The following is a 27,993-nucleotide window of genomic DNA, read 5'->3' as shown; positions in this document are numbered from 1 at the left end:
AACCGAGCATCTGCGGCCCATTTAGCAAAACTCAACCCCCAAGGGGAAGCCAAGCAGGAGACCAGCAGAACATATAGATACGTTTGAATCACATGAAGGCAGAGAAAGCCTAAGGACTCCAGAGAGCATCTGCAGAGTCTGTTGTGATCAATGTCCTATATGAGTAGAGCTTATTTTGTTGGCAGAACTTGAAAGAGTATCACCACCTTTTTTAATCCCTGCATCTGAGTAGTTGGTCAAGCAATATAAAATAACCTGCAGTAGCTTGTAACATGACCTGAATCTGGCAGAAGTGCTGTAGAGTTTTGAATCTGTCATTAAGACCCACTACTACCTTTTTGGTCCCTTGAGTCTGTTAAATTTATTTTGGAATTTTCCCTCCCAGTATGTTTTCAGACTGTCTCATGACCACATCCTCTTCTGTTCAATGATCTCATAACATTCTCTGTGGCAACTAAAGCATTTGTTTATAGGGGACTAGATTAGGGCTGTATTTCAGCATTATAAGTGTGTTAACTCTTTCCAAAAAAGGACAAGTCACACTGTTGGTTTTTGCTTTTCATTACATCTTCCACCCCCTTGTTTCTTTCAGATGGAAATGAGGAAGAGAGCTGGCTCCACACAGAGCCAGTTTTCTGTAAGTGAGCATCAAGTGCCCTAGTCCAGAGGTTCTCAACCTTTTTCTTGTTGAGGCCCCCCTCAACATGTTATAAAAACTTCAGGGCCTGGGGGAGACCCTTGGGCATAGGCATAGTTTTACTTCTATTTTTGCGGCTGGCAGGGCTCGAGCTAGCTCCATACATCAGGGTCCAGAGAGGGAGCACCACCTCCACCCCCTGACTCACTCAGGGGGCCACCCAGCCTGTCTGGGCGGTGAGGGGAATGCAACCAAAAAAATATAACTCCAACGGGGAACTCAGTTCAAAAAGTTTGAAAACCACTCAGGGTGCAGGGACAGATAGCTAGGGGCTGTGTGCAGGCAGGGGATAGCTAGGGGCTGTGTACGGGCAGGGGGGCTTCCAGTGCAGCTCCCAGCTTCAGCAGGGGGCGCTGGGACTGCCAGCTTCAGCCTCCCCGCCCCCCAAGTTTGCTAGCTTCAGCCCCATAACGCTCCCAGCTTCAGGGGGTTGGAGGGGTGTCAGTATAGTGGTACAAACTGCTTTGCTACACCAGCTTCAGCCCTGTGCTGCTCCTAGCTTGGTGAGGGGGGGAGCAGCTTCAGCCCCATGTCGTTCCCAGCTTCAGTACTGGGGCTCAGGGCACTGGGTTTCAGCCGTGGAGCCCTGTGGCCCCCCTGAAAGGGCTCATGGACCCCCAGGGACTGCAGACCTCCAGTTGAGAACCACTGTCTTAGACCACTGTTTGTCAGAGTTCCAGGAAGACTATCCTTAGCATCATATACAAAAGGAGTAAGAGTTTATTTGGTGGCAGCACAATTCCTTTAATTTTTCCTTTAAGAGTAAAGAGGTTCCAGTTGGTATTTGAAGATTGAGGAACTGATCATGACATTTTCAAAAGTATTGGAGAGTTTGATTATTGCATTTTCAATTACTGGGAAAAGCTGTATATTGATTTTTGAGTTTGTATCTGATCTTTGCTAGCTTTGTAAATGGAGAACCAGAAGAAATGTGCTGAATTCTTAAATATTTGCTGTCTTATGGAAAAGGTTGAATTACAATTCTTTTCTGAATGAGTTACTCTAAATTTTTAAGTCTCCCAAACAATTTATTCATCACGTACAAGGATACAAGTTAGAAAAAAACAACAGCAATAAAGTAAGATGATGCAGAACCGTTTTGTACAAACCAAGAGGAATTAATATAAAGACAAAGTAGAAGGTGAAGTTTCAATATTTTATTCAAGTTGGGTTTTTTGTTTATTTCATTTTAAGTAGTGTCAAGTACAGCATTTTGGGGGTCTAGTTCCACACAAATTGGAAGACTCTAAAAATGTACCCATTAAATTGCTAAAAAAAAAGTGGTAATAAAACAAAAGACCATTTTAAATTCAGAGTGATGTGAGGACAGTTACAAAGACTCTTCCCTGCTTATGGCTCTGTCTTACAAGCTTTTCCATACTTAGTGCAAGGGAAAGGAACCACAACACAAAACAAGTATCATTGACTGAGTCACATCAAACCTTCTCCATACCAAAATTATACAAGGTGAACAATCTAAAGCACTCTGAAGACAGCTGTAGATATCAGATAACTAAATAAGACAAACAGTTAATGAAACATCTGTCTAAAAATATCTTTTTTTCCTGACAGTTTTGCACACTCCATCATGGACTGAAACTCTGATAAATTAATATCCAAAAACTATGCTTCATGAATTAAGAGTTCACGATGGTGGATTGCAATTCTCAGTCACAGTTTCTATATCACTTTTCTGTCCTTATATAGCCACCACTCTGGAACAGGTAATCAGTACCATCATTGTATCCCTTGTAAAGTTGTAATTAGCAGCTGTGACGGGCAACAAGCCTAGAATTAGGATTTTGATTAATGTTTTCTTCTCAAAGAACAACACTTTAAAGCTTAGCTGTCTTTAACCAGGTTTAACATGACTGATACATAACAATACTTGCATCCCAGACATAAAACATTGAAAGGTTCACTAAATTCTGAAGGTAGCTATACTGTAAAGTATTTTCAGATTAGTGATTGTACAATCCCTTTTTATGCTTCAAATTCCAATCCTAGACCAAGTTTGTGTCCACCCGCATTGACATTCTTGCCATCCAACAAAGCTGACAATGTCAGTTTGATACCTGCGTAAGAGAACAAAGAGAGAGAGAAGGTAAATCCTGGAATAGAGGTACAGTGCCACGTAAGATATGGTGTGTGTATATTTTGCTTCTTTGAATTATTGGCTAGTTATGGTAATTTAATTTGGTTGTATGGGGGTGACTCTTCATGTAAGGATTTTTCTTTTAAAATAACTTGTAAAATGCCTAAAGCAGTGGATGCATTTCTATCAAAAGAAATAATAATGAACAACATAGGGCTAAATTCTGTTAGGTTTACTCATCTGGGTGGTACTTTACTCCAAGTCATTCTATTGATTTCAGTTGGACTAATGGCAGAGTAAGGTATTACTTAATGTGAGTGTGAATGACAGAATCAAGCCTGTTATGTCTACACAACTTCCTTAAGCACGTTTAGATCTATATATGAATAGTGCAAAATGCAAAAAAGAGTTATAAAAATCTGTATCAATCTGGTATTCTGACAGCAGCATCATTGTGCTTCAGTAATTCTGTGATCAGCAGCACTGAAGTTTTCCTCTCTGGGCCAGTGGAACTCAAGCGTGTCATGCTTTGAATCAGAAGAGAGGCTTACAATAGGAGAGCTTCCAGTGACTATGAATGCACTTGCTAAATCAGGTCTCTACATGTACAAAAGGCCTGTTTGTGTGTCTAACCGGTCATTTGAGGTGCTGCATGCCTCTGGCAAATCTGCTCCTCGTTGAACGTCAAGAACTTTTGAAAAAAATCCAGGCCTAAAAGGGTCAGTTCTTGAGTTGGCAAGTAGGACAACAATGTTATAAAACCAAATCACTTTTCTCCATGAAAATTCTCTGCTACTTAAAGACTAAAATGTATCTTTCTGAAATTCTGAATTCCTTCTGTCCACACTTACCTGGCTTCAAAGTCTGAGTGTATCCTAAACCAATCAGACTGGAGTTGTTCACTTTAGCCTGGGGGGAAAAAAAACTGTCATTTTAATAATCTGGTATATTTCTTCAAAGTCTTTGCTGTTTAAAAGGTAAGTAGCTTTTTTTTTTTTTTAAGCTTAAACTATTTCAGATTCCAAATCATGAACAGAATTTGGACCAAATTTTGCCACTACTTACATCTATGCAACTCCACTAAATACTTCCAATATACAAAGATGGTTTTGTTAACCAACTTAATAACTATTGTAATGAGTCATGAATACCAGAGAATACTCTTCCACTTCACTTACATCAATTCTTATATGCCAGTCTGCTGGTAAGACAGCACTTTGTGCTACTTTTCAGAAAGTACAGGTAATCATGATCTCAAAATGTCTGATTGATGGATAGCAGGCAAAATACAGAGAATGGGTCAAATTCATCCCATGGAATTACATCAAGGATGTATCTGACTCCAAATATTATGACATTTGGAGCTTTCTATCATTACAGACAGTGCATGTAGCAACACTTATAGTTGAGGTTACTCAATTTCCATTATAATAACCTGTTTTCCATTGCTTATAATGCCACATGTACAGTACTCACAGAGAAAGATGCATCGGGGTCAATCTGATATTTGGCTGCTATTCCAAAGCGAGTGTTGCTATTTCCAGCTGTCCAAGCGAGATTGACAGCAGTTTCCAATTTATCATTCACCTTCTGATAAATGGAGCCTCCAAATTCTGTGCCATCATTCCTGTAATGAGCAGATTAATTTTAAATTGCACAGGAAACTTTAGGTTCTTCATCAGGATCCAGGTAAGTACAAGCTTCATTAATAACTCATTTAAGAGCTGTGTAGCAACTATGTAGAGTGAAAACAATGGACCAGATTGATTTTGAGAAGTCATGCATTACTGTTTTGTTTTTTAAACGCTGAATTTCATGAATTGCTTATTATATTTCAATAAACCCATCCATTACCTAAAGAGAAGCCAGGAGAAAAACAGAAATGGGCTCATAACTGTGATGGTTTCCAGTTTCCCCTCCTCAGTGGTTGAAATCTTTGCAGCAAAGTGGGTCCATCAGGCTTGTTTTTATCTATACATCTAAGAAATCTGTTTCCCTAACACAAACACCTCTTTTAGTGCTCATGGAAGGGGCTACAATGACAGTCCTGCAGACTGAACCTCCTGTTTATCCACAGAACATGTGTAACACTGGCAGTGTAATTTCCTCCTGCTGCTTCATCAACACGTCTTTGCATAGACATGGAAGTACCATCTCTAAGGGTAAAATGACAGTTCAGTTTCCAGGTCCATGCAATCCTTGCCCTCCCTTCTGCGAATGCAAATTAGTGCCATTTGCAGTAATAGCAGTTTTATCCTGTAGACACTTTTGTATTAAAAACTTATTTCCATTTCGTTCACCTACCAGATGGTAAGAACTTTCAGTTAATACTAGCCTGGCTTAAACAGGCTACATGAGAGGTAAAAATGCTCCAAATTTCATTTAACAAATTTATGAACCCTCTTGGCAAGAGTGGGTTTTTTTAAAAGAGCAAACCATTTTTACTAACGCACAGCTCATGGTAAAACCTGTGTCTGGCTTTTGCATTTTCAGTATAGCTCATTCTGCTGAAAGAGGGTGCAAATATATTGCCCAGAACAGGTAGCACATAGGAGTTTATGAACTGATTAGAATTGGATCAACAAGCAGACTTTGTGCAAGCTTCCTACACAGCTCTGTCTGGACCTGTACTCACAAAAGCTAGGAAAGTTGTATTTAAGGTGGAAACTCTGTCTTGCCCTACCTAATAATTAGATACCATAATTAATATATATGTGTATGTTATTTTATATCACGATTTTGAAAATACTGAAATATCCACACAGAATATGGCATGCTAGGAATGGAGTTCTAGGTATAAATCAATTTCCTGGATGTTGTGGATTACACATCAGGCCCTTGGTTTTATTCGGACATGGATTTTTGTTTAAATTTCTTTAAAAATGCAATTTTAAAACCCCCTGCATAAAACAAAGTGCCATCAGCGTACCAGGGGGTCCAAGTCTTCTTCAGACCTGAAATCATGTCAAAGGACCTATTAACCCACTAGTACCAGGAGTTAACATTTTTGCCTTGTAAATATTACATTTAGTATTTTTTGTGTATTATAGATTAATACCACCAAATGCAAAAATAAATATCCTCTGGTGAATAATTGCTAACTAAGAAGTACATTTCCAGGGGGCTATGAAAGGGCAGTGGAGTCTGAGATGTTGTTTAGAAAGGTCTTCCAGCTGTTGCCTTCATTTAAAAAAAAAAAAAAAAAACAACTATTTTATAGTAATGGCCCCAAACACAATGTTTTGGACTACTACAGACTACTGTAGTTGAAAGCCATTTTAAGTGTTTGTTTGATGGGATAGCTCATAACTTCTGATAATCTGTAGGGACCAATGCATACACTTAGGATCCGAGTTCTCTGCTCATGCATTTGCGATTTGCCAGTCATTCCTTTCTGGACTATGTGGATTCAACTGTTCTTTAAGGCAATTTAAGCTTCCTGAATCATACTTTCAGAACCATGGGAAAACTGAACAGAAGCAGGGTTTGAAGAAGCAGCTCCTAGAAGGCAGAACAGTTGTTCAAGTTCCAAATGCAAATGGCTTGCAGTAGCCCTGCTACATATAAAATGACTTATCAGAAAAGGGTGAGGACAGAACTGAAGATTTTAATTAAATTTTGCACCCTTTTTTCCATTTGTGCAGAAATGACAAGTGCTTGTGTAGATGGATTATTAGGAATTCCAATTCTGAAACATCTCACAATTAAGGCTATATGAAGTTTGATTAAACGCCCTCGCTTTTGTGTTTCATTTCCTTCTGTTTCTGTTCTTGTACATTGTTTGTTTTCTCTCTCTTGGGCCAAGCCATTAGTCTCTATTACAATTTACCTTGCATAAATGGAGAAGTAGCTTTTTATTTTTTTGTGCATGAAGGAAGTATGTGTAATTGAATATGTTTGCTTCTTTTATTTTTCCAATAAAAATCTGTTACAAAAGTTATACAGTTGAATGCCAAGCCAATTAATTGCTCACAATCTGTTCTTATTCCCTCCAAAACTGAATGAGTGCTAAAGGTTCCCTCTGTCTCCCACGCCCTCACCCACATACAGCAAACAAAGGCCCAGTGCAAAACAGCATCTGAAGTCTTTAAGCAAATCTCTCTCCAATTTCTGGAGGCTCCTACGAAGCCTTCTCAGTAAGTGAAGAGTCCATGCCAACGCCATAATTCTCCCTCTTATTAATTTTGACAACCTCTCCCCTTCATTACTAAACCAGGGAGCAATATACATTAATGCTCATTTTCTGGTACTTACACATTAGTGTGAAGCTGGAATTCATCAGTCTTATAACCAACAGCGAAGTTGCTCTGGGTTACTCTGGATTTAGTCGTCTCAAAAGTCATTTGGTAACCTGCCAACCAACCCTCATAGCCGAACACAAAGGCTCCACGTATTGAAGGTCCAGCAATATCAAAATCCATGTCACAGCCAAGGTTGATGTGTTCCCGTTTATATCCTGTCTTAATTTTAGCATTTTTTTTCCTGAAGGAACGGGGGGAGAAAAAGGGTAGATATGGGGTGGCAACAGAGTTTTATGACAAAAATCATTCATACATAGTGATTTTATCAGTACATTAAAAGAAAAGGAGTACTTGTGGCACCCTAGAGACTAACAAATTTATTTGAGCATTAACTTTCGTGAGCTGTAGCTTATGCTCAAATAAATTTGTTAGTCTCTAGGGTGCCACAAGTACTCCTTTTCTTTTTGTGAATACAGACTAACACGGCTGCTACTCTGAAACCTATCAATCCATTGTTACTTTTAACAAAACAGAACGATGCCAGAAGACAAAGTACACATACCCAGAGATCTGTGCTTTAAAATTTGTTTCTCATTGTATACATAATTTATTTGCAGTTATGTGCACATGAAGCAATAAAATTGAAAAAAAAAGTTTGGAATACTGAGCCTTACATGCAGATCTTGAAACTAAATTACAGTATATGAAAGTTGCAATGCAAAAAGCATGAAACTCCCATTTACAAACCTAGTATGTACTGAATTTTTTTGCAATTAAAAACTGAGTTATCTAGAATCTACCTAATTGCTTTGTAAACTGGTGTAGGTGAGAGAGAAGACAACTTAGCAGTTTTTATTTAAATATAATTTTAAAAGCTTGTTTCACTGATAGCTCCTAAATGCCTTAAACTGGAAACTTCTGAGAAAACATGAAGCAGAGAGCTTGCTTAGTCAAGTTTCGTAAGCAGACTGCTGTAAATCAACAGAAGTCCTGTTCTGGGTTCTAAATAGGTGGGAACTGTGTCAAGAAAAATCCATTGTTAACCATATAATAACAGACAGCTCCACCATATCTTACTAACTACGCCCCCAATGCAGAAAGATAGCCTTCAACTGGACTACTCATGTGCTCAATGGTACACAGGTGCCTCAGTACCTTCCTGAATCAGGTCCTAAGGCAGAAAGTGTAACCTTTTCCCCATCTTTCTCTTCCCAAAAATATTATTCAACTCTATGGCATTAACAGCAGTTATAATCCCATTTAACAGTGTGTTCACCTTCCAAGATCAATTTCTACAGGATTACAGCTTGACTAAACTCTGCGTTTGGTGGTTCCCTTACAGTCATATTAGGATTTGATTATTAAATATCAAAAGATTTTCATCCCATGTTAATTCTTTGCAATTAAAGACTGATTTATATATGATCGTACCTAATTGGTTTGTAACTTGGTATAGATGAGGAAGAAGATTACTTTGCATTAGACAATTTTTATTTGAATATAATGTTAAAAAAATGTTTAATTGATATTGCCTGACTACCCAAGACTGGAAAACTTCTGAGAAAAACAACAGGAAGTAAAAAGTTTGTTAATCAAATGACATATGCAGACGGCTGGTTGCCTAACAAATTCATACAAACACTTTCATTCAGTATAATGGGTTTGCAACCCAAGGTGGAAGGTCTTCCTGTCACACATCTAGTCTTTCTGTATATAAGTATTAATTTAGGGCATTCATTCTCTTGAAATACTCTATACCTACTTAATTAAGCTCTTACCCATTAAAAATAAGCTAAATGCCCTACTTGCCATCCTGTTCAATTTCTATTAGCAACAATGAATTATCCACAATCCATATAACAGTAAGAGAAGAACACTTCTAATGACTAATGATCACTTGTGGCTAATGGCCTTGGCAGCTGCTACGTATCCCTCTGCCTTGATTATCAGATATTTACATCAATAGCATTTTAGTCTCCAAAAATAATGCAAGATATAAAGAATCACAAATTTTCAGAAGTTCAAGTAATCAAACTCCCTGCCCCCTCCCACCTCATAGCTATTCCCATTATTTTACAGCCACCCTGAGCTATTGCAAACATTTTTAATTTGAACATTTCCATTAAACATGAAAATTGGTGGGGGGGAGGGGGGAAGTGTAGCTGTTCCATTAGTAATCTCTCAGGAGAGGTCAGCAGAGCATTGCAATAAGGAGCTGCTGGCAACTGAAAAAGTATTTTCCAGTCTTGCCCCAACATTACTCACAGAAATATCTCCTTTTCCATAAACTAGGATAGTTCTGAGTAGTAGGAATTTTTGAGCCAGTCTATGGAAACAAATGCTCTACCATACCACCCTTCTCTCACAGTGACTATTAACCTTTCAGCTTACTGCTGCTTTGGGGGGCCTACACACCACAGAGGTCTTTACTCCACAGTGCCATCTGTGTAGCAAATAAGTCTAGTTTTTCAATGGATTAAATAAAACTCTGAAGACGTTGGAGGAATTTGGGTCTTGTGGCAGCTATGCATCAATCTATGCATTTCTAGTGCAGATGTGCTAAATGCATTAGGCACCAAATGCAAACTCAAGAATGCATAATCTTAAATCCACAAAGCCCCTCTTATCCGTCACTCTTAGCATTTCTTTCTTTGCATTTAAAAGAAATTATGCTGTGTCATGCTACCACACCCATTACTGAGGGAGGCTTGCGCAAACAGGGTGGGTCTTGCATCGTGATCTGAAAATAGGCTCAAGACCAACACTGCCCCTGGAAAGTTTCATCTTGTGCTCTCTTAACTCACTGAGTCACAGAGGGAGAGGCATTCTCTCAGACAGCTAGGTCTTAATCTGTTAAGGGTTTTAAAGACTAGTACCAGGACCTAGAACATTAGAATAGAAAGACAAAAGGAGCATGCTGAGCCCCCCTATACTGTCCTTGTATCTTTCAACATAGAGTTACACCTACAGACAGACCTGCTGCCTGGAGTCACTTGCTCCTTGCTACAGTCTTGTCCAATGCATATCTCTCTTACACCTCCTTGGGTTTGTTTACATTAAGGGAGCAGATTCTCATTATCTGGTGGACTCACACTCCAGAATTTTTGACTGTCATTTTTAAGATCGTTTCATTCCTTTGAACTTACAAAGTTCATTCCATCAACAAACTTAAATTTGGGGGAAATTGTATCAAAAAGTTTCTTCTGCCACTTTACTTGGTCACTTCCCAGAGTCATTCCAAACATATGGCTCAATCTAATTGAAATTTCAAAGTAATGTTCTACTTCAGCTGGGGAGAAAGAAAAAAAAGTCTTTCACTTTAATGGCTTCAAACTTGCCTGTATCACACTTTTATAGAGACTGCACCCTTCCTTCTACTCTCAGGACTTCTTAAACTTTGCAGTGCTCAGCTGATGTTCTCTTCTGAGGTCATCTCTTCTGCAGAAGTGTAGGAGGTGGAAGTCAAAGACTGTCAGCAGCACTCAGCATTGGCCTACCTCTGCTTCCACTGAACTCAGTAGTAAAACTCACGACTGCAATGGGAACAAAGACAGGCCAACACTGAGCGTGTCTGAAATTCCCATTCGTGGTTAATAGGTTCATCCAGGAAGGAAGGGAAAGTAAAAGATGTGTCAAACTCATGTCTTGTGTAATTCTACTGAATCAGTGGAGTCACACCTGATTCTGGCCCAGTTTATTCAGATAATTTTTAATGGCCCTCCACAGAGGAATCCCCATTTCAATTATAAGGCAGCTGGTATAATGTCTGGGGAACTGTTGTGAGATAACTGCTGAGCTACAATTTCCCATTCATACATGATTATTTTTAAAATCCGATGATGTAATAATTCATTTTCAACAAAACTTCAGGTTATTATTAGGGCTGTCAAGTGATTAAAAAAATTAATCGCAATGAATCGCACTGTTAAAGAATAACAGAATACCATTTATTTATATGTTTTTGGATGTTTTCTATATTTTCAAATATATGGATTTCAGAATACAAAGTGTACAGTGCTCATTTTATATTATTTTTATGACAAATATTTGCGCAGTAAAAAACAAAGGAAATAGTGTTTTTCAGTTCACCTAATACAAGTACTATACTGCAATCTTTTTAACATGAAAGTTGAACTTACAAATGTAGAATTATTACAAAAATATAACTGCACTCAAAAACAAAACAGTATAAAACTGTAGCGCCTACAAGTCCACTCAGTCCTAAGTCTTGTTCACATCACCTGAAAGTGACAACAGGTGTTCGCATGGCACTATCGTAGCCGGTGTCGCAAGATATTTATGTGCCAGATGTGCTAAAAATTCATATGTCCCTTCATGCTTCAGCCACCCTTCCAGAGGCCATGCGTCCATGCCGATGATGAGTTCTGCTTGATAGCAATCCAAAGCAGTGCGGACCGATGGATATTCATTTTCACCATCTGAATCAGATGCCACCAGCAGAAGGTTGATTTTCTTTTTTGGTGGTTCAGTTCTGTAGTTTCCACATCGGAGTGTTGCTCTTTTAAGACTTCTGAAAACATACTCCACCCCTCATACCTCTCAGATTTTGGAAGGCACTTCAGATTCTTAAACCTTGGGTTGAGTGCGGTCTATCTTTAGAAACCTCACATTGGTACCTTCTTTGAGTTTTGTTAAATCTGCAGTGAAAGTGTTCTTAAAATGAACAACATATGCTGGGTCATCATCCGAGATTGCTATAACATGAAATATATGGCAGAATATGGGTAAAACAGAGCAGGGGACATATAATTCTTCCACAAGGAGTTCAGTCACAAATTTAATTAATGCATTATTTTTCTAACAAGCGTCAGCAGCATAGAACTATGTCCCCTGGAATGGTGGCCGAAGCATGAAAGGACATACAAATGTTTAGCACATCAGGCACTTAAATACCTTGCAATGTCGGCTACAAAAGTGCCACGCGAACGGCTGTTCTCACTTTCCAGTGACATTGTAAATAAGAAGTGGGCAGCATTATGTCCCGTAAATGTACACAAACTTGTTTGTCTTAGCGATTGGCTGAACGAGAAGTAGGACTGAGTGGACTTGTAGGCTCTGAAGTTTTACACTGTACTTAAAAAAAAAACCCAAAAAACAGTTAGCTATGTAACAACAATCTACATTTGTAAGTTTCACTTTCATTATAAAGCGATTGTACTACCGTACTTGTATGAGGTGAATTGAAAAATACTATTTCTTTATCATTTTTACAGTGCAAATATTTGTAATAAAAATATAAAGTGAGCACTATACACTTTGTATTCTGTGTTGTAATTGAAATCTACATATTTGAAAATGTAGGAAAAAATCCAAAAAATACAATTTCAATTGGTATTCTATTAACAGTGCGATTAATTGCAAATCATTTTTTAATCACGATTAATTTTTTGAGTTAATCACATGAGTTAACTGCGATTAATCGACAGCCCTACTTATTATGCTATAAAACTAAAACTGAATATACTATCTGCACATGGGATAGCAAGCAATTTGAAAGGTAGAACATGAGGTCTGCAACTTGGGGTGAAATGCCTTGGTCGCTTGCAGTGCCGTGTACCACTTTCAGAGGCAAATCTGCATGATATTCTCAATCATCACAACATTTGTTTGTGTGAGGGAGGGAAATCAACCAACAGCTGCCTTATCCTCCTGGCCCATATAAAATGTCACTGTCCAATCACACCAACCAAAACATTCATCCAATCCCAAACCATGTTACAGCCTGCAAGAATTTAGGCTTTACATCCAGCTTGAAAGAAGAACCCAATTACTGAACTGAGTTATTGGAGCAGGCAGCCAAATGGCTTGCAGTGCTCATTAATCTGAGTACTTCAACTGATTTGTTTAGGGTTTTTCCTGTTCAGATGGTAGTCAAGTGTACATCTTATGATATGAACTGCATTAAGTCGCAATGACCAAAACAAAAAAGTGTTTCACCCGACACCAGTTTGGACTATAATCTTCAAATTATTGTACTTAATCCTTTGCTTCTTATAAATGTCAAAAAAAGAATTTTCAATTCCAAGATTTAGTAAGATGTGACGTGATTTGATTGTTCAGGGCATACCTGCTATCTGTTCTTATACTTCAGTTTGGAGGGAGTAAAAGAATAAGCCAATATTCAGGAAATAAAAACAAGCAAAATATCCCTTTTTGGTCACCCATGCAAACTTACTCACTTCTTACCCAGTGTTAGGAGAGAACGAGGAGTCAAAGGTCAGCTTCAGTCCATGTGCAAGCTGAACAGAAAAGAAATTCACCAGTTGCATTTATAATTAAAAAGGAGACTGTGATAAGTGAATTGGTAAACTGTGGCTTGTGAGCTAAGAGTTACCTGATCTTCAAGAGTAATCTCTGTGCCTAGTGTGTTGTCGGTGTTCCACTTCTCCGTGAACGTCAAGCCATATTCCCCCCATTTGTATTTTGTTTCCAAACTGCCAGTAACTTTGCTTGTCTCTGAGTTTGCTGACCCTGAGCTTGTAAATTCCTAAAGTAAAGCAAAATAAATAAATAAAAATGCAGAATGTACTGATTACAGTAATTTGGGGGAGTACTCAGCATCACAATGCTTTCCCAAATGCTTTTTCTATATTTGTTTCCTTGTCGTTAATATAAGCATACGCTTGCTCTGACAAAACTGCAAAATAAGAATGCTTCACATTTAAGGAATGCACTGGTGATGGGTGTGTGAATAATTTTCTCTGCTGACATATCACAAAATAAGACACTATTTCAAGTGTTACTATGCAAGATAAAGCCTGTGAAATAAAATAATCTCTCTCTCAAGTCTTCAACTATATCTTTCATCAGGTATTTCAATCAGCTCAAGTAAGCAATCAAATAACAATTAATGCTTATTTTGTAGCATAAGCTACAAAGAGAAAAATGCATTAATTCTTCAGACATTTTTGGGGGGGAAATCACATTTCAAAAGTTCTGACACAGTGAAGAAGAGATGTTGCAAGTCACAGCAGCAGCGAACTGCATGTACACTTTATTTTAAAACATGTGACGGACAATGCTGCCAAATGGTATTCAGACATAGGTTCCCAGAGAGCAGTGGCTCAATCCTGAACACTTTATTGAAAACCAACTCAAAGTCTGCGGGGGGGGGGGGGGGGGGAGGGGGGTGGAATCAGCAGCCTGTGCAAGCTGGAGTTCATGCAGTTTTCTATTCATCCTATTCAGCTGGGTAGAGAGGGAAAGACAATCCCCTCATCATCATCTGGGCAGGGGACTCGGCCTAAAAAAAGCACAGACAGTAGGAACACAGAGCACTCCTAGGGACCCTTAAGTAATAGGGAAAACTCTGCATTCTTTTAAGGAGAGACTGGGAAAAGGGGTACTCCCTGGGACATCCCTTAGCAGGGGTACTAGGAGGGATGGAGTTTGAGATGAAACTGGAGGGGTGGGAAGAGAACTACTCTAATCTTGGGGGCAGGGGGAATTCATGAACATTTTCACAAAATGTTATTCTTTAGCGGGGGGGGGGGGGGGGGGGGGGGGGGGAGGGGGGAGGGAGATGAAATGGCAAATCATCAGATTCATCAAAAAAGGCCATGGAAATTTCAACTAGTGCTGGGGACACGTAGGAGATCCTGGGGTGTGTGAGAAAGAAAGGTGAATAAAATTCCAGAGGGGTTTAGAAGGGACTATTACTCTGTCTTCTGGCTCCCGTTTTTATTGAAGTCCATCGGACACACTCATACTCTCTACAGATTACACATCGCAATACAGTTTACATAAGAACAGAAGAGCTGCCATGCTGGGTCAGACCATGGTCCAATCTTGCCCAGAATCCTGTCTGCAACAGTGGCCCACACCAGAACTTCAAAGGGAACACACACAGCAAGGCAATTATAGAGTGGTCCATCTGTCTTCCAGACCTAGCTTCTGGTAGCCAGAGGTTTAGAGTCACCCTGAGCATGGGGTTGCATCCCTGGCCATCTTGGCTAATAGCAGTGGATGACTCCATGAACTTACCCAGTTCTTTTATGAACCCAGTTATACTTTTGGACATCACAACATTCCATGGCAATGAATTCCACAGATTAGTTGTGCGCTGTCTAAAAAAGTACTCGCTCTTATTTGTATTAAACCTGCTGCTGATTAATTTAATCAGGCAACTCTTGGTTTTTGTATTGTGTGAAAAGGTAAACAACACTTTTCTGTTTACTTTCACCACACCATTCATGATTGTATAGACCTCTATCATGTCCCCCCCTTAGTTATCTCTTTTCTAAGCTGAACAGCCCTAATCGTTTCCTCACATGGAAGCCATTCTATACCCTCAATCATCTTTGTTGCCCTTTTCTGAACCTTTTCCAGCTTCACTATATCCTCTGTAAGATGGCGTGACCGGAACTGGACACAGTATTCAATGTGTGGGCATAAAATGGATTTACACAGTGGCATTATAGTATTTTCTGTCTTACTTTCCATCCCTTTCATAATAGTCCCCACCATACTGTTAGCCTTTTTGACCCTTGAAGCATATTGAGCTGAAGTTTTCAGAGAATATCCACAATGACTCCAAGATCTTTCTTGGGTGATAACAGCTAATTTAGAACCCATCATTGCATATGTACCACTGGAATTATTTTTTCCAATGTGCATTACAGTACACCCTTGACGTAACACCCTCCATAATAACAAACCTTAGGAATATGAAATCCCAGCTCATTAGGAGTTGTCAACTGCCCCCTTCCCCCTCCTGTGGGTGGCAGCCTGGTCGGTGGATGGAGCCCCCCCTTCAGGGACGCTAGTCCCCAGCTCTGCCCCTTCCTCCTGCCGTGCACACACCCCCACAGCCGTAGACCTGAGACCCCTCCATGTCCTGCTGCCCCCCACCTGGAGGAGCCCTGATCACCCCAGCCATGGGCTGGCCAGAGGCCCAAGTGTCCCCCCCACCTCAGCCAGAGCCCCAAACCCCCCCCTTGGCTGGAGCCCTGAAACCTTCCAGCCCAGAGGAGCCCTGGGCCAACTGAAGTCCCAAGCCCCCACGCCACCTGCCAGGAGGTAAACCTCCCCCCACACACACACCCCCCACCTGCTCAGAGGAGCCCTGGGGCCAGGCACAGCTGCACCTCTCCTCCCCAGACCCCAAGCCGCTGTGGGAAAAAGCTCTCACTCTCGCAAAGAAGCTTTTGATATGCCCCATGCAGGTTCCAGGGCAGCTGAGGAGGCGGTATTTGCTACTCAGCTTCCTGGGTGCCTCAGTAGTCTCTCTGGGGTCCGGGGAGATTACTGATAAACCCAGGAAGCTGAATAGCACATACCACTTCCTCAGCTTCCCCAGAACCTGCCTGGGGCATAATAAAGCAAAAACTTCCCCTGCCAAACCTGCAACTGGGGGTCCAGCGGCCGCGGCAGTGCCAGGGTAGGCAGAGCCTCCCCTGGCCTATTTTACTTGCTGCCCATGGGTGGCAGGACTCTTTCACTGTCTATAACGAATCTCTGGCTATAATGAACAAACGGTGTGGATCCTGACATGTTCATTACAGCGAGGATGTACTTTGTACTTTTCAACGCTGAATAGCATCTACCATTTTGTTGCCCAGTCACAGTTTTGTGAGAAATCCTATGTAACTCCGTGCATTCTGCTTTGAACTTAACTATCTTGAATAATTTTGTATCATCTGCAAACCTTACCATTCCCTCCTACCCCATGGCTACTTAGTTCCCTTAGGAGCCTTTGTTAAGGGACCTTGTCAAAGGCTTTCTGAAAATCCAAGACACTATTATCCACTGGATCACCCTTATCCATGTGCTTGCTGACTCCCTCAAAGAATTTTAATAGATTCGTGAGGCATGATTGCCCTTTACAAAAGCCATGCTGATTCTTCCCCAACAAATCATGTTTCTCTGTGGGTCTGAACAATTCTGTTCTTCTCTATAGTTTCTACCAATTTGCCTGGCATTGAAACGAGGTTCGCTGGCTTGTAATTGCCAAGATCTCCTCTGGAGCCCTTTCTCCAGAATTCTCTTACAGAAGGACGGTGCGTTGTATAGTACCATGTTCTCTAGCAAATATTATGCCATACTACAAGTCTATTCACCAAAATTGCACCTGCTAAAAGGGAGGAATTTTTTAAAATGGCAATCAGAGTGGAAATGATAACCTTGAAATTTTAGCAAGTAAGAAAAAAATTAAGTCGTTTTGTAATTTAACTGCTCTCATAAAATGCAAGGTATAACTAGTATTTTATACGAGTGATGCATAACTACTATGTCATACATACCTCATTACAGAAAGATAACTGCAAACCATAGTATAGTCACATTATAATATAATCCAGAGTGTAAAAGGTGTGAAATTCATATTTTTCCACTTTTAGAAATGGGGACATAATAAACATATAGTTGATAGATACTAATGTTCTCTGTTTCCAAACTCACCAGTCCATTTTCAGATTTTGTTTTCAAATCAAGTTTTATTAATCCAAATCCTAAAAGATGGCAAAAAAACAAGAATTTTACATATTAGCTTGAAACAGCAACATACAAAAACAGCATTTCTGTTTTATCTCTTACAGCTCCCAGCTACATCTCATTTGAACCATCTAAGAAAATTAGGATTTATATAAGAGTCGGCAGCTGCTCCTATTACTTGTTTGCCAGGACAGATTTTGCCATTTATATTCATATTAGGTAGCATCTTCCTAAACTAGTCCTAGTGATTTCAGTGGTGCTACTTACACAATGCTAGATTGGAATACCTCTACTACTACTGAGGAGTACCTTGCTCCACAAATAACCCTATTGACTTCAGTGACACCATGCATAGAGTAAGGTAATGTTCAACATGAGTAACAAGAAACTCCCTTATTGGTCTTTACCAGCCAGGACAGACATCACTCTTAATCTCAGCTTGTGGGATGCAGTTCCTCCAATACTCAAACTCAGCCAGAAAGCTCAGCCTGAACCCAAATATTATCTGCAAAATACTTTAAAATGTCTTCATCACAGAAGGCACTCAAATTAGCAGTCAAGCTGTCACCAACTCAAAACAAATCTGATTAAGACTGGGTGGAAATTTCAGATGAGATTTTTCAATTGGTTGCCACTGGTTTCAGCTAGTTATTAGGTTTTGCAACAGGTCTATTGGTTGACCAGTTCCTGGGATTACTGGTTCTTCATTAATAACCTACAGAGACCACAGTAGCAGAAACCAGGTAATGGGTTCTAATAGAATGTACTGAAATTTCTAGTAGGGAAGAGAGTAAAAATCTTAGGAAGACAGCTTCAGGAGTTGGTTATTCAGTGCTAAAAACTGTGTGTTCCTCCTGGTATTATTTACCATAGCCCTTGGTGAAAACATCTCTGGCAGACTTTCCTAGATCAGCGTAAGCAGGTGGAACAGCCATTTTCTGCAAAAACAACAACAGAGATTACAATATTTAGATTCTAGCAGATAATTTAAGCAAAACTCCTACAGTACAGCCACTCTCCTTTTTCCAACCATCAGCTCTCAATTAGCTATAGAGCTGGATAAAGTATCGGCAACGATATTGATATTTTCTTTATTGGCCAGTATTAGTCACTGAGGCATATATGCCATGTTGAATCAGAAACAGTCTGCAAAACAAATACAAAAAGGATAGTAAAATGTGAAGAAACCTTCTGTGCCTTTGAAGACAATTAAATGCTGTTGCTTTTACAAGAACTGCATGATCTACTTCCTGGTTTTTGTTCTCAGTAAAGTTTCTCTTTATGTTCGCTACTTGCCATTAATCAAGGTGAGTATCACAATCAATCGGGACTGTGAGCAACCCAGGTTTAATTCAGAACATTCCTAACGTGGGCTGACCTCTATAGTCAGTTGCACCAAAACCTCTCCAACTCAGAGGATCTGATTCCAAGCACAGAGTAAGGTAAGCTCCTCTGTTACATAGTCCAACAGGATACAATTTATGCCAGCAAAAAAAAAAAAAAAAAAAAAATCTATGAATGGCTATTCTTTACCCTAAACTTTCTTTTACTTGGTTATCACTCCTGCTCCTGGATCAGATTTTTAAACCTTCTTAGACATTGATCCCTCGTTTCCCTTCTGTTGCCCAGTGGGAAGAAAAACTGAATTAACTCTGCAAAACTGGAATTGAGGGGATTGCATAGGGAGTAGAGTGGCTACGTACAACACACCCAAACAGGCAGCCATTGGCTACCCCTCCATACCAACTAGATACAAAATCAGAGCACCACGCAAACTCTGAGGCCTTGCCAGGAGATGACGGAAAATGGAGCCTGGGAGAGGTGACTGTATGAGAAGCTTTGTTTGGCATGGATACCCTGAGAACCATAGGCTTTGGCCCAGATTTTCAAAATAGCTCTTCAGGTTGTATGCACTCAGCAGAACTTGCCCCTGCTGGTTTAATACTTACCAGCAAGAAGAAAGGATTAATCACATTTCCCCTCGCTCCCCACACCCACATAGGTTTGTAGGATATGCCATGCCGGGGGAAAGAAAACTGCCCCCCCCCTTTAAAAAAAAAACAAAAAAACACCAAGACATGAAGCTGTGAGCCTGACGTGCTTTGTTTCGTTTTTTTGAAGGGGACAGTCGAAGTCAGCAGACCTGAAGTTTTACAGACCTTCTTCCCTCATACAGAAGTTCACTATTCCCCACACATTACAATTTAAAAACCACAAAATTGATGGTTTCTCCCTGCCTATCAATACCAGACATTGCAGTAGGATTTCATATTCCTAAGATCCTTCTTGGTTTTGTGACATTAATGACATAATTCCAGTAAAGGAGAGTGCAAATGTGATAGAGGGAATTTTCTGCCAGGAATAACCAATCCTGACTCAAAACAATGCCTTAATATAAGACCTAAAGCCATAACGAAACAAAAAGACACCAATCCCACGCACACAAAAGGGTGCTGCTTTTACTTTTTTTTTTTTGCTTCAGACTTGGATGTAATTTGTTTCCACATGAGCTTTGCCACCCATTAATACCTGGCAGGCACTTTTAAACAGCCACTTAAACCCTCAAGCATTCACTTCAACAAGTTGTTGCCTGCCAAAATAGGATCCTGCTGTTACATAAGTGAAGAATCCCTATCCTAGCATGTACAAAAAGCCGGGGTAGTGAAATCAAATTGAACTGTCTTCTCAGAATGCACATAAAGTAGTATATAAGGGTGCATAACAGACATATTAAGATCCAGATTCAGTTACCCAGACTACATTGTATCTGGATCCATCAAAAGACCCTTAGAGACACAAAGTGGGTAAGGTAATAGCTTTTATTGGACCAACTTCTGTTGGTGAGAGAGACAAGCTTTCCACCTCTCTCACCAACAAAAGAACGGCCATACTGCGTCAGACCAAAGGTCCATCCAGCCCACTATCCTGTCTACCGACAGTGGCTAATGCCAGGTGCCCCAGAGGGAGTGAACCTAACAGGTAATGATCTAGTGATCTCCCCCCTGCCATCCAGCTCCACCCTCTGACAAACAGAGGCTAGGGACACCATTCCTTACCCATCCTGGCTAATAGCCATTAATGGACTTAACCTCCATGAATTTATCCAGTTCTCTTTTAAACCCTGTTTAACAGAAGTTGGTCCAATCAAAGATATTACCTCACCCACCATATCTCTTTAATATCCTGGGACCAACACAGCTACAATAACACACATCAGAAAACCCTTTATTAGTCGGGTGCATCACAAAGTATCTGAGATATGATAGGCTGACATCAAGCAGCTAAAAGGTTAATAAAAAGTTCAGGCCATATTCCAAAAGATTTGAAGCTGCTTACAACATTAGGGCTGAATTTTGCGCTTTTTTTTTCCCCAGCATGAAAGCCGGGATTTAATTCCACTCCCAACAGTGAAAACCATTTTTAAAAGTTGATCAGATGTGATTCTGCAAAAAAATAAAAATAAACAAACAGCCTACAAATCTGTTGATGCTTCTACTTTAAAAAAATTCCTCTGCTCCGCAGACTGCAACATGTCATCAAATTTAAAAACATAGCACAACTATGGCCCTCAGTGCACAGCTCACTTCACAGAAAATAGAGTCAAGGTAGGCCCAGCAACTCCGGAATCCTGGACAAATTGAGATGATTCAGAATCAGGACCACTTACAGTTTAGACAATGCCACTTTCCAGTAATAGCAGCCAAATCTCACTAGAATCCAAAAAACCTAGCAGCAGCAAATCACAGTATTAAAAATCCCCACATTTGAAAAGCAGGTAAGGATTGCTGTGAAGGGCAACTCATCTGCTGTCATTGGACAGAAGCCCTAATTGCTCTCAGTACAAGGAGCATTTTAGTATCCATACGCATTTCCAATACTCACTTATGAGCACATTGGTTCAGTTGGTTTTCTTAAAATCAAAATGTTACATTAACTTGTTTTCACCAAGACTGTGTGTTAATATTATTGTTTGAGTTACATATTTGTAATAATTCTCCTGTATAAAACTCCAGAGTGCCAAATTCTGCTCTCACTTACACTTGTGCAACTCCACTAACGGCAATGCAGTTACTCTTACACAAATGTATCAGAATGGAGGCAGGCCCCAGGATTCAGTTCTAAGATATTATCCCCAAGAAGCTATCAGCAGGGAGAGTCAGTCATGCTTGTCTGATGAATCAGCTGTGACATGCTGCTCCAATGCAGCAGTTGTCTGTGGTTCTAGGGCAGTGACAGATGCCTAGTCTCCTCTTATGTAATCACTATAATTAAGAAATAATATCGTAATGCTAAATCCATGTCCACTGTAAATCTATTTGTAAGGCAAATCATTTAAATAACACAGAAAGAGGTGTCTAAAATTGGTGAAAAAACATTCTGTGTATAAGGTGGTAGTTAACCTTATTGTTGTCAGTGACAAAGAAAAGATAATTATTTCTGTTCAGATTACCTTGTCATCAGAGGCCTACTGTATTACAGGAGAAAAACAAATCCATCGCATCATATAAGACTGCAGCATGCTTAACCGGAATAAAGGGCCAGGGATGAAGGGCATACCAAACGCATGCCCTCGTCTTTCACCTCTGGAATACCAGGAGGTGAACTCAGACTACGTCACAAGTGAAACTGAATGTGCTCATCTTATCCCCATCCTGCTGTGTGTATAGATCATAAAACTACTAAGTGACTCAATCCCTGCTCATAGGAGGCCAAGACTTAAACGGTAGGAAATACTGGGAGGCACTGACAGCTACGTGGGGAAACTCTGAACAGACTGCCTGGCTCACAGTAGAGCTAGTAACCTGAGCACTGAATTCAGAATTGTCAAAAGAGAAAAAAATGGGAGCTTCCTTTCAAGCAGTGGGGGACAACCTGTGGCCCATCAGGGTAACCCGCTGGCAGGCCACCAGACCACGTGTTTACATTTGCATGGCCAGCCGCAGCTCCCAGTGGCCGCGGGTTTGCCATTCCTGGCCAATGGGAGCTGTGGGAAGCGGCAGCCAGCACGTTCCCGCAGCTCCCATTGGCCGGTAACGGCGAACCACAGCCACTGGGAGCTGCGGGCGGTCATGCAAATGTAAACAAACTGTCTGGCGGCCTGCCAGCGGGTTACCCTGATGGGCCACATGTGGCCCACGGGCTGCAGGTTGCCCACCACTGCTTTAGAGTGTGCAGCAGCTTCTACTTATTTTAGACAACAGGGGCCAAATTCAACCCTAGTTAAGAAAATTCCACTGAAGTCAAAGTTCCACCTGGGCTAAATCTAGCTCTAAATGTTTCCAAATATTGTGAGGTTGGCAAGTTTTCATTGTATAGCACAATTTTGGGGTCCTGTGTCAGCAGTTACCCAACTACATGCAAACAACCATTTATTTACCTGAGTGTCATACAAAGTGGGGTTTTTTTTACCCAGTAATTTTAAATATGTGTTTGCTAGCAGCCTCCCTTCCCACAGTGAGGCTGAAACGATATAATTAATAATGAGGATACTACCTAGCTATTACATTGAGATCTACTGATGTGGAAACTGAGGCACAGAGGCAAAGTGATTTACCAAAGAACACCCAGCAGGCCAGTGGCAGTGCTGGGAACAGAACCCAGATCTCCTGATCCCAGTCCAGCACTCTAGCCACCAGCCAACATGCCTCTGCTATGATACTGGAACTTTCCCTGCATAGACTACTGGCTTTTCCTTCAGTTTTACTAATATTTCTATGGTGGAAAATATACCACAAATTTAAAAATAAGAAGGAAAAAAAACCCATGCAGGACCAAAATTAGTGGAAGTCTATGAGTAAGGATGTCTTGATTTAGACCTCAGTTCAGGCTAATTTTCACTTATAAATTTGAACATATGCAACAGTTCTTGGAAATTGTGATCCCTATTGAATTTCAAAGGATTTCCGATTACCATTTCCACATTTTTACAGCATCTTAAAGGCAGACTTTGTGCCATGATATAAGCCAATGATAGATTTCACTGAACTATCTGTACAAACCACAGTGACATACTATCACAAATTATGAGACAAATGACAATCTCTCTGCATAAGAAGGAAAGCAAATCAAGGACCTCGTCCCTTACAGTCCACAAACCTAAGAAATTTGATTCATTTTCAAAATAGTTGCTAGAAAGTTACAACTTGAAACAATGTTCTGGATTCTTTGGCCATGAGATAATTTACAAATTACTAATAATTTTCAAAAAGCATGAGGGATGGTGGGTTTGTCTTACAGAATTACAAAAACAAACCAGACTTCAGGGTCTCAAAAAACTACTCGCAGTTGAAAAAAATAACTAAGCCTGCCCAGGCCGTGTTTTAAAAGAAATTTAAGAGCCTAATACAAAGCCCATTCAAGTCACAATTGCAATCAGCTTTGGATCAGGGCAAAGATTTATGCACATGCTTAACTTTAAACACAAGTCATCCTACTGAAGTCAAATGTGAAACACATGTTAGCCTTTGCAGGACCTGGGCCTAAATGCACATATTTATGAATACTCTGAATTATGGATCAATGGGAAACCAAAGTCCAAATTTTGCCCCAACTTGTAATTTCACTGAAATCAATATACCATAATGACTCAAATATAAGTCCAAAGCCTGCAAGCTGTTCCACACAGGAGGACCACTAAGCCCTTGCAGAGTCAAACTAGCTAAGGTACTTATATGGCACCCATTTCCGTAGTATCTGAGCAATATCCCTGCAATACTCTTGTGAGGTAGGGAGATACATTTAACAGATAGGGAACAGAGGCACAGAGTTTAGGTGACTTGCCCAAGATCACACAGGACGTTTCTGACAGAGCAGGGACTTGAACCTTAGTCCCACATTGAATTCATGGAACTGTGTGCAGCATAAGGGCCCTATTCTTAGTTTATTGAGCAAATATTATGCATTTTAAACCCTCTCAAACTAGTTACATTATCATCCAAATAAGTAATCTATTTAGTTCTTAAATACTGATGTATTTAACATACTCTAGCATTTCCTTTGATTAATCAAGCAATAAGCATTTTAAAAAAACCTTTAGCACATATTTACAAGAACAGTTCAATGATGTTTGTGTTTAGGGAATTAAAGAAAGAGGTGATTCTGATCTGAGTTACATGGGTGTAAATACAATTTCAATTAAGACAGTTTTTATTATTATTTATAAAGTTTAAGATACTAATTAAATAAAAAACAGAGGATACAATTCTGCTCTCCCCTCTGTGGCAAATAAAGTTAAAAAAGCTGTGAAAGCCGAACAAGTCCCAGGGATCCTATTCTTTACAAATAAAATCCCACACATTAGCAACTGTTCATGCAAGTACATGTTTAGGAAGCAGTGAGCAGTAATGTGATCACTGGCAGCACAAGGATGGGAACAGAATTAGGACAGTTAATTAGCTGAGTCTGAGTTACCACAACTATATCACCAATGCAGTGCAAACTAAGCAGGTACAGAGGGCACAGTAGGCATGGGCAAAGCACTGAAGAAGGGACAGAGCACTCCCTAAACATTCTGGGTCTTCTTATATCCTCTATTACATCCATGCTGCCTCAAATCAATGGGCCTGACTAGTTAAAATTGAGGGTAATATCTGATCCTTCAGGGTATTTTTGTTTGCTCGTTCCTTTCACACTGTAGAAAAGCATTTACTTAATTTAATCTCCTTTATGTTTTTCATCTGCCATGTTCTCAAAATGTGTATGTTTGGGCTTTGCAATCTCGCTGCTTAGATTCAGCCGACACCATCCTGCAGGGAAGTCACAATACTGACTTGGGGACATCACTCATATTGTCATACCCAATTCAGACTCAACTGTTCAATCAGAAAAAAGTTGAGGCTGGATGGAAGAAAAAGGAGTACAGAAAATGATGGACCAAATAAATGACTTTTTGTGTAAGTTGGAGCAGGTGTTGTATTTTAAAAAGAGTTTTCAAAGAGATTCTGACACAATTCATACCGGGGAATAACAGAATTTTCATTTCTGATCCTCACAAGGCAATCTGGAATGCAACACAGAATCAGAACAGTTTTTGTTGGTATCACTATCACTGCTCTTTAGAAATAGCCTGACTAACTCAACAGCATGGATCAGTTCTACTCCAATTTTATTTTAACTAATGGCCAAAAACAGAAAGTACATGGAGACAGAGCTACTTCACGCCACCAGAAATAGTTCCTCCAGGTCACAGCTGTGACAGGACAGGGTGGGGAAACTCATGGCTGCTGCACAAGGCTGAGCCTTTTCTGAGGATAAAGAAATTCAGTCCCTAGCATTCTCAAACTAGCCCACTGCCCCAGTATTAAAATACAGTTAAAATATAAATAAGTTTTTTTTAAATTACAAGTATTTTGGGGGTTGGAGTTTTTGTGTGTTCTTTTAAATATCTCATGCTGAATTTTCCTAACTTCTGGAACTCCACTAAGCCCCATCATTTATTCACACTTTCCACAAGAATAAGGAAGATAATGAGCTGGTTAAAATAAGGCAAATTACTGGCCATCAAAGACTCTGTGCTGAGTCATGCTATCATACAAGACAGCCATATAGGTGGAGACATAGCCAGTGGCCTTTGCTTTATCTGGAAAAGGAAGCACACACCTCAGGAAGCGAGGCCATTCAGAAACATGAACACCCTTCAAGGGCTGAAGGACAATTACCTTCAAGACAACTCTCAGATTGATTAGCACGTAGTAACTTACAACTCAATCTAAATCAATGGGATTGCACAGAGCGTTAATGACAGAATTTTGTCCACTGCATGGAAGTATCCTAGTATAACCAACACTCTGTCACGTTATTGCTCACATTTATATTAACCATATTGCAAGTCATGGTTTAAAGGATCAAAAGCCATCTGATATCAAAGGTTATCATCTAGACATTGGTTTCAGAAAAAGTTTATATATAGTTGTATATTTAAACTGTTAGAAAAAATATTCTTATTTTGCCTCCACATACATTTTAAAACATGCAAATCTTAGCTGCTATGGAATTTCCTCATATCATTCCTGAGACCAATTGAAGCAGTTCACATTTCAGGATCCTGCAGTTTTAACAGCCTGATGGATAAACAGCAAGCGTTATTTTTTATCACCGTCAAGCCTCAAAAAATAGGCACGAAAAGGGCATTAAGGTCATTCAGAGTGCATGGAAAGGGGGGGAGGGGAGAAGAGGAAAATACTGGACGTTTTAGAGCCCAAAATCCAATCAAGAACAGTTATAAACGCAGTATAGATAATGAACAATAAAATCTCGCTAATGGAGAAGTTAGGATTTGTAGGCACTATGTTTACAGCCCTATCATCCTGGCTGTGAAAACAATGTATATATTGCATCAGCTAGCACAGCCCTGCATTGAGATGTAACCAGCTCAAGCCTAGTTATTCCCCAGGAAGCCGACTTACATTTTCTTGTTGGGGCCTGGCACAATGATAATGCATCAAGGTAAACCACAGTGCTGAGCCAGAGAGAAGGTCACCTCCTGCCGGGGGTTACGGGGTGGGGAAGGAAGCTGCCGACACCCTCCTGCAAACCCCTCCCTCTCCGCCTCTGAGCCGGCGGGCAGGCTCCCGGCTGGCAAACCGAGGGCGCTGCCTAAAATCGGTGCCAGCTCCCCAGGCTGAGTGCCGCGTGACTGCACCAGCCCCGACGGTGACGGGGGGCGACCGGCTGAGTCCTTGGGGATCCAGGCAGCTGGTGCACGGGCCCAGGCTCCCCTCCAGGGAGCCCCTCCCCACCTCCTCCCAGGCAAGGGCCTGGCTTTCCGCTGCCGACTGCGCGACCGATGGCACCGCGCACCAGGCTTTCGCACGCCACCACCCGGCCCTGCCCCGTCCACCCTGCCTGCCCCTGCGGGCGGCAAAGGCGGCGGCCGCCTCGCCCGCCCGCCTCCGCCCGGTTACCTCTGCAGCCCCGCCGCGGGACGGGAGGCGGCTGCGGAGCGGCTCCGCCGCCGGCCCACGCGCTTACCTTGCTCGCCGGGCTCTGCGGCGGCGGCGGCGGGGCTGAGTGACAGCTGGCGGGAAGGGGGTGGGAGCGGGGCGGCCCTTGCCTGGCAGGAGCCCGCGAGAGCCGCTCAGGCGCGCCCTGGCGGCCGGCAGACGTGACTGCGCGCTGGGCTGGGCGGGCTCGCCCCGGAGCTGGGTGCGGAGCCCTGACAGGGCTTGACAAGCGCCGGGAGGCTCGTCAGCTCCCCGTGTTTCAAGAGCCGGTGCTGGGCAGAGTCCGAGGGCGGGCAGTGGGTGGGCAGGATTGTTCCCAGAAGGCTCCTCCACCTCCAGCTTCTGGGCGTCCTCGAGGGCATGCTAGCCCTTGTCCACAGGTGCTGGAAGTGGGGGTGCTGCCTCACCCCCTGCCTTGAAGCGGGTTTCCATCCTATACAGGGTTCTGCAGTTTGGTTCAATGGCTCTCAGGGCCCCACACACACACACACATACACATATTATTCAAATTGTTCCAGCGCCCCCTGCTCTTGTCACGTTAAAGGGGAAAAATTAAGGTCAACCGTG

The 27,993-nt window shown here is 41.1% G+C and overlaps 1 protein-coding gene across 4 annotated transcripts; it reads right to left on the bottom strand.

The window, feature by feature from the left end:
* Positions 1-1,839: 1,839 nt before the first annotated feature.
* VDAC1 (voltage dependent anion channel 1) lies at positions 1,840-27,654 on the bottom strand. Of its 4 annotated transcripts, XM_037908006.2 has the most exons (10): positions 27,455-27,475; positions 26,444-26,544; positions 18,354-18,423; positions 17,453-17,502; positions 13,389-13,541; positions 13,241-13,293; positions 7,047-7,274; positions 4,269-4,419; positions 3,644-3,701; positions 1,840-2,772 (listed from the first exon to the last, which is right to left on the bottom strand). In XM_037908006.2, exons 3-10 carry the CDS (start codon positions 18,418-18,420, stop codon positions 2,681-2,683), a joined length of 852 nt encoding a protein of 283 aa, XP_037763934.1. In that variant the 5' UTR covers positions 18,421-18,423; positions 26,444-26,544; positions 27,455-27,475; the 3' UTR covers positions 1,840-2,680. The 4 variants fall into 4 exon arrangements, with proteins under 4 accessions (XP_037763934.1, XP_037763935.1, XP_037763936.1 ...); XM_037908007.2 differs by lacking the exon at positions 26,444-26,544 and having other exon boundaries at positions 27,455-27,654; XM_037908008.2 differs by lacking the exons at positions 26,444-26,544; positions 27,455-27,475 and adding an exon at positions 27,388-27,450.
* Positions 27,655-27,993: the final 339 nt, after the last annotated feature.

Source organism: Chelonia mydas, chromosome 8 (genome assembly GCF_015237465.2).
Source record: "Chelonia mydas isolate rCheMyd1 chromosome 8, rCheMyd1.pri.v2, whole genome shotgun sequence".
NCBI classification, from domain to species: domain Eukaryota; kingdom Metazoa; phylum Chordata; order Testudines; family Cheloniidae; genus Chelonia; species Chelonia mydas.
Note: the sequence above shows the minus strand (reverse complement) of the source record. Positions and strands in the feature narration are given on the sequence as shown.

Excerpts from the sequence above, each read along its gene's own strand:
- VDAC1 (XM_007053564.4), bottom strand. The coding sequence starts at position 26,925 with ATGCATTATCATTGTGCCAGGCCCCAACAAGAAAAT. Across the intron at positions 13,542-17,452 it reads CAAAATCTGAAAATGGACTG|GAATTTACAAGCTCAGGGTC; the intron begins GTGAGTTTGGAA and ends GCTTTACTTTAG. Across the intron at positions 2,773-3,643 it reads CACTCAGACTTTGAAGCCAG|GTATCAAACTGACATTGTCA; the intron begins GTAAGTGTGGAC and ends TCTCTTACGCAG.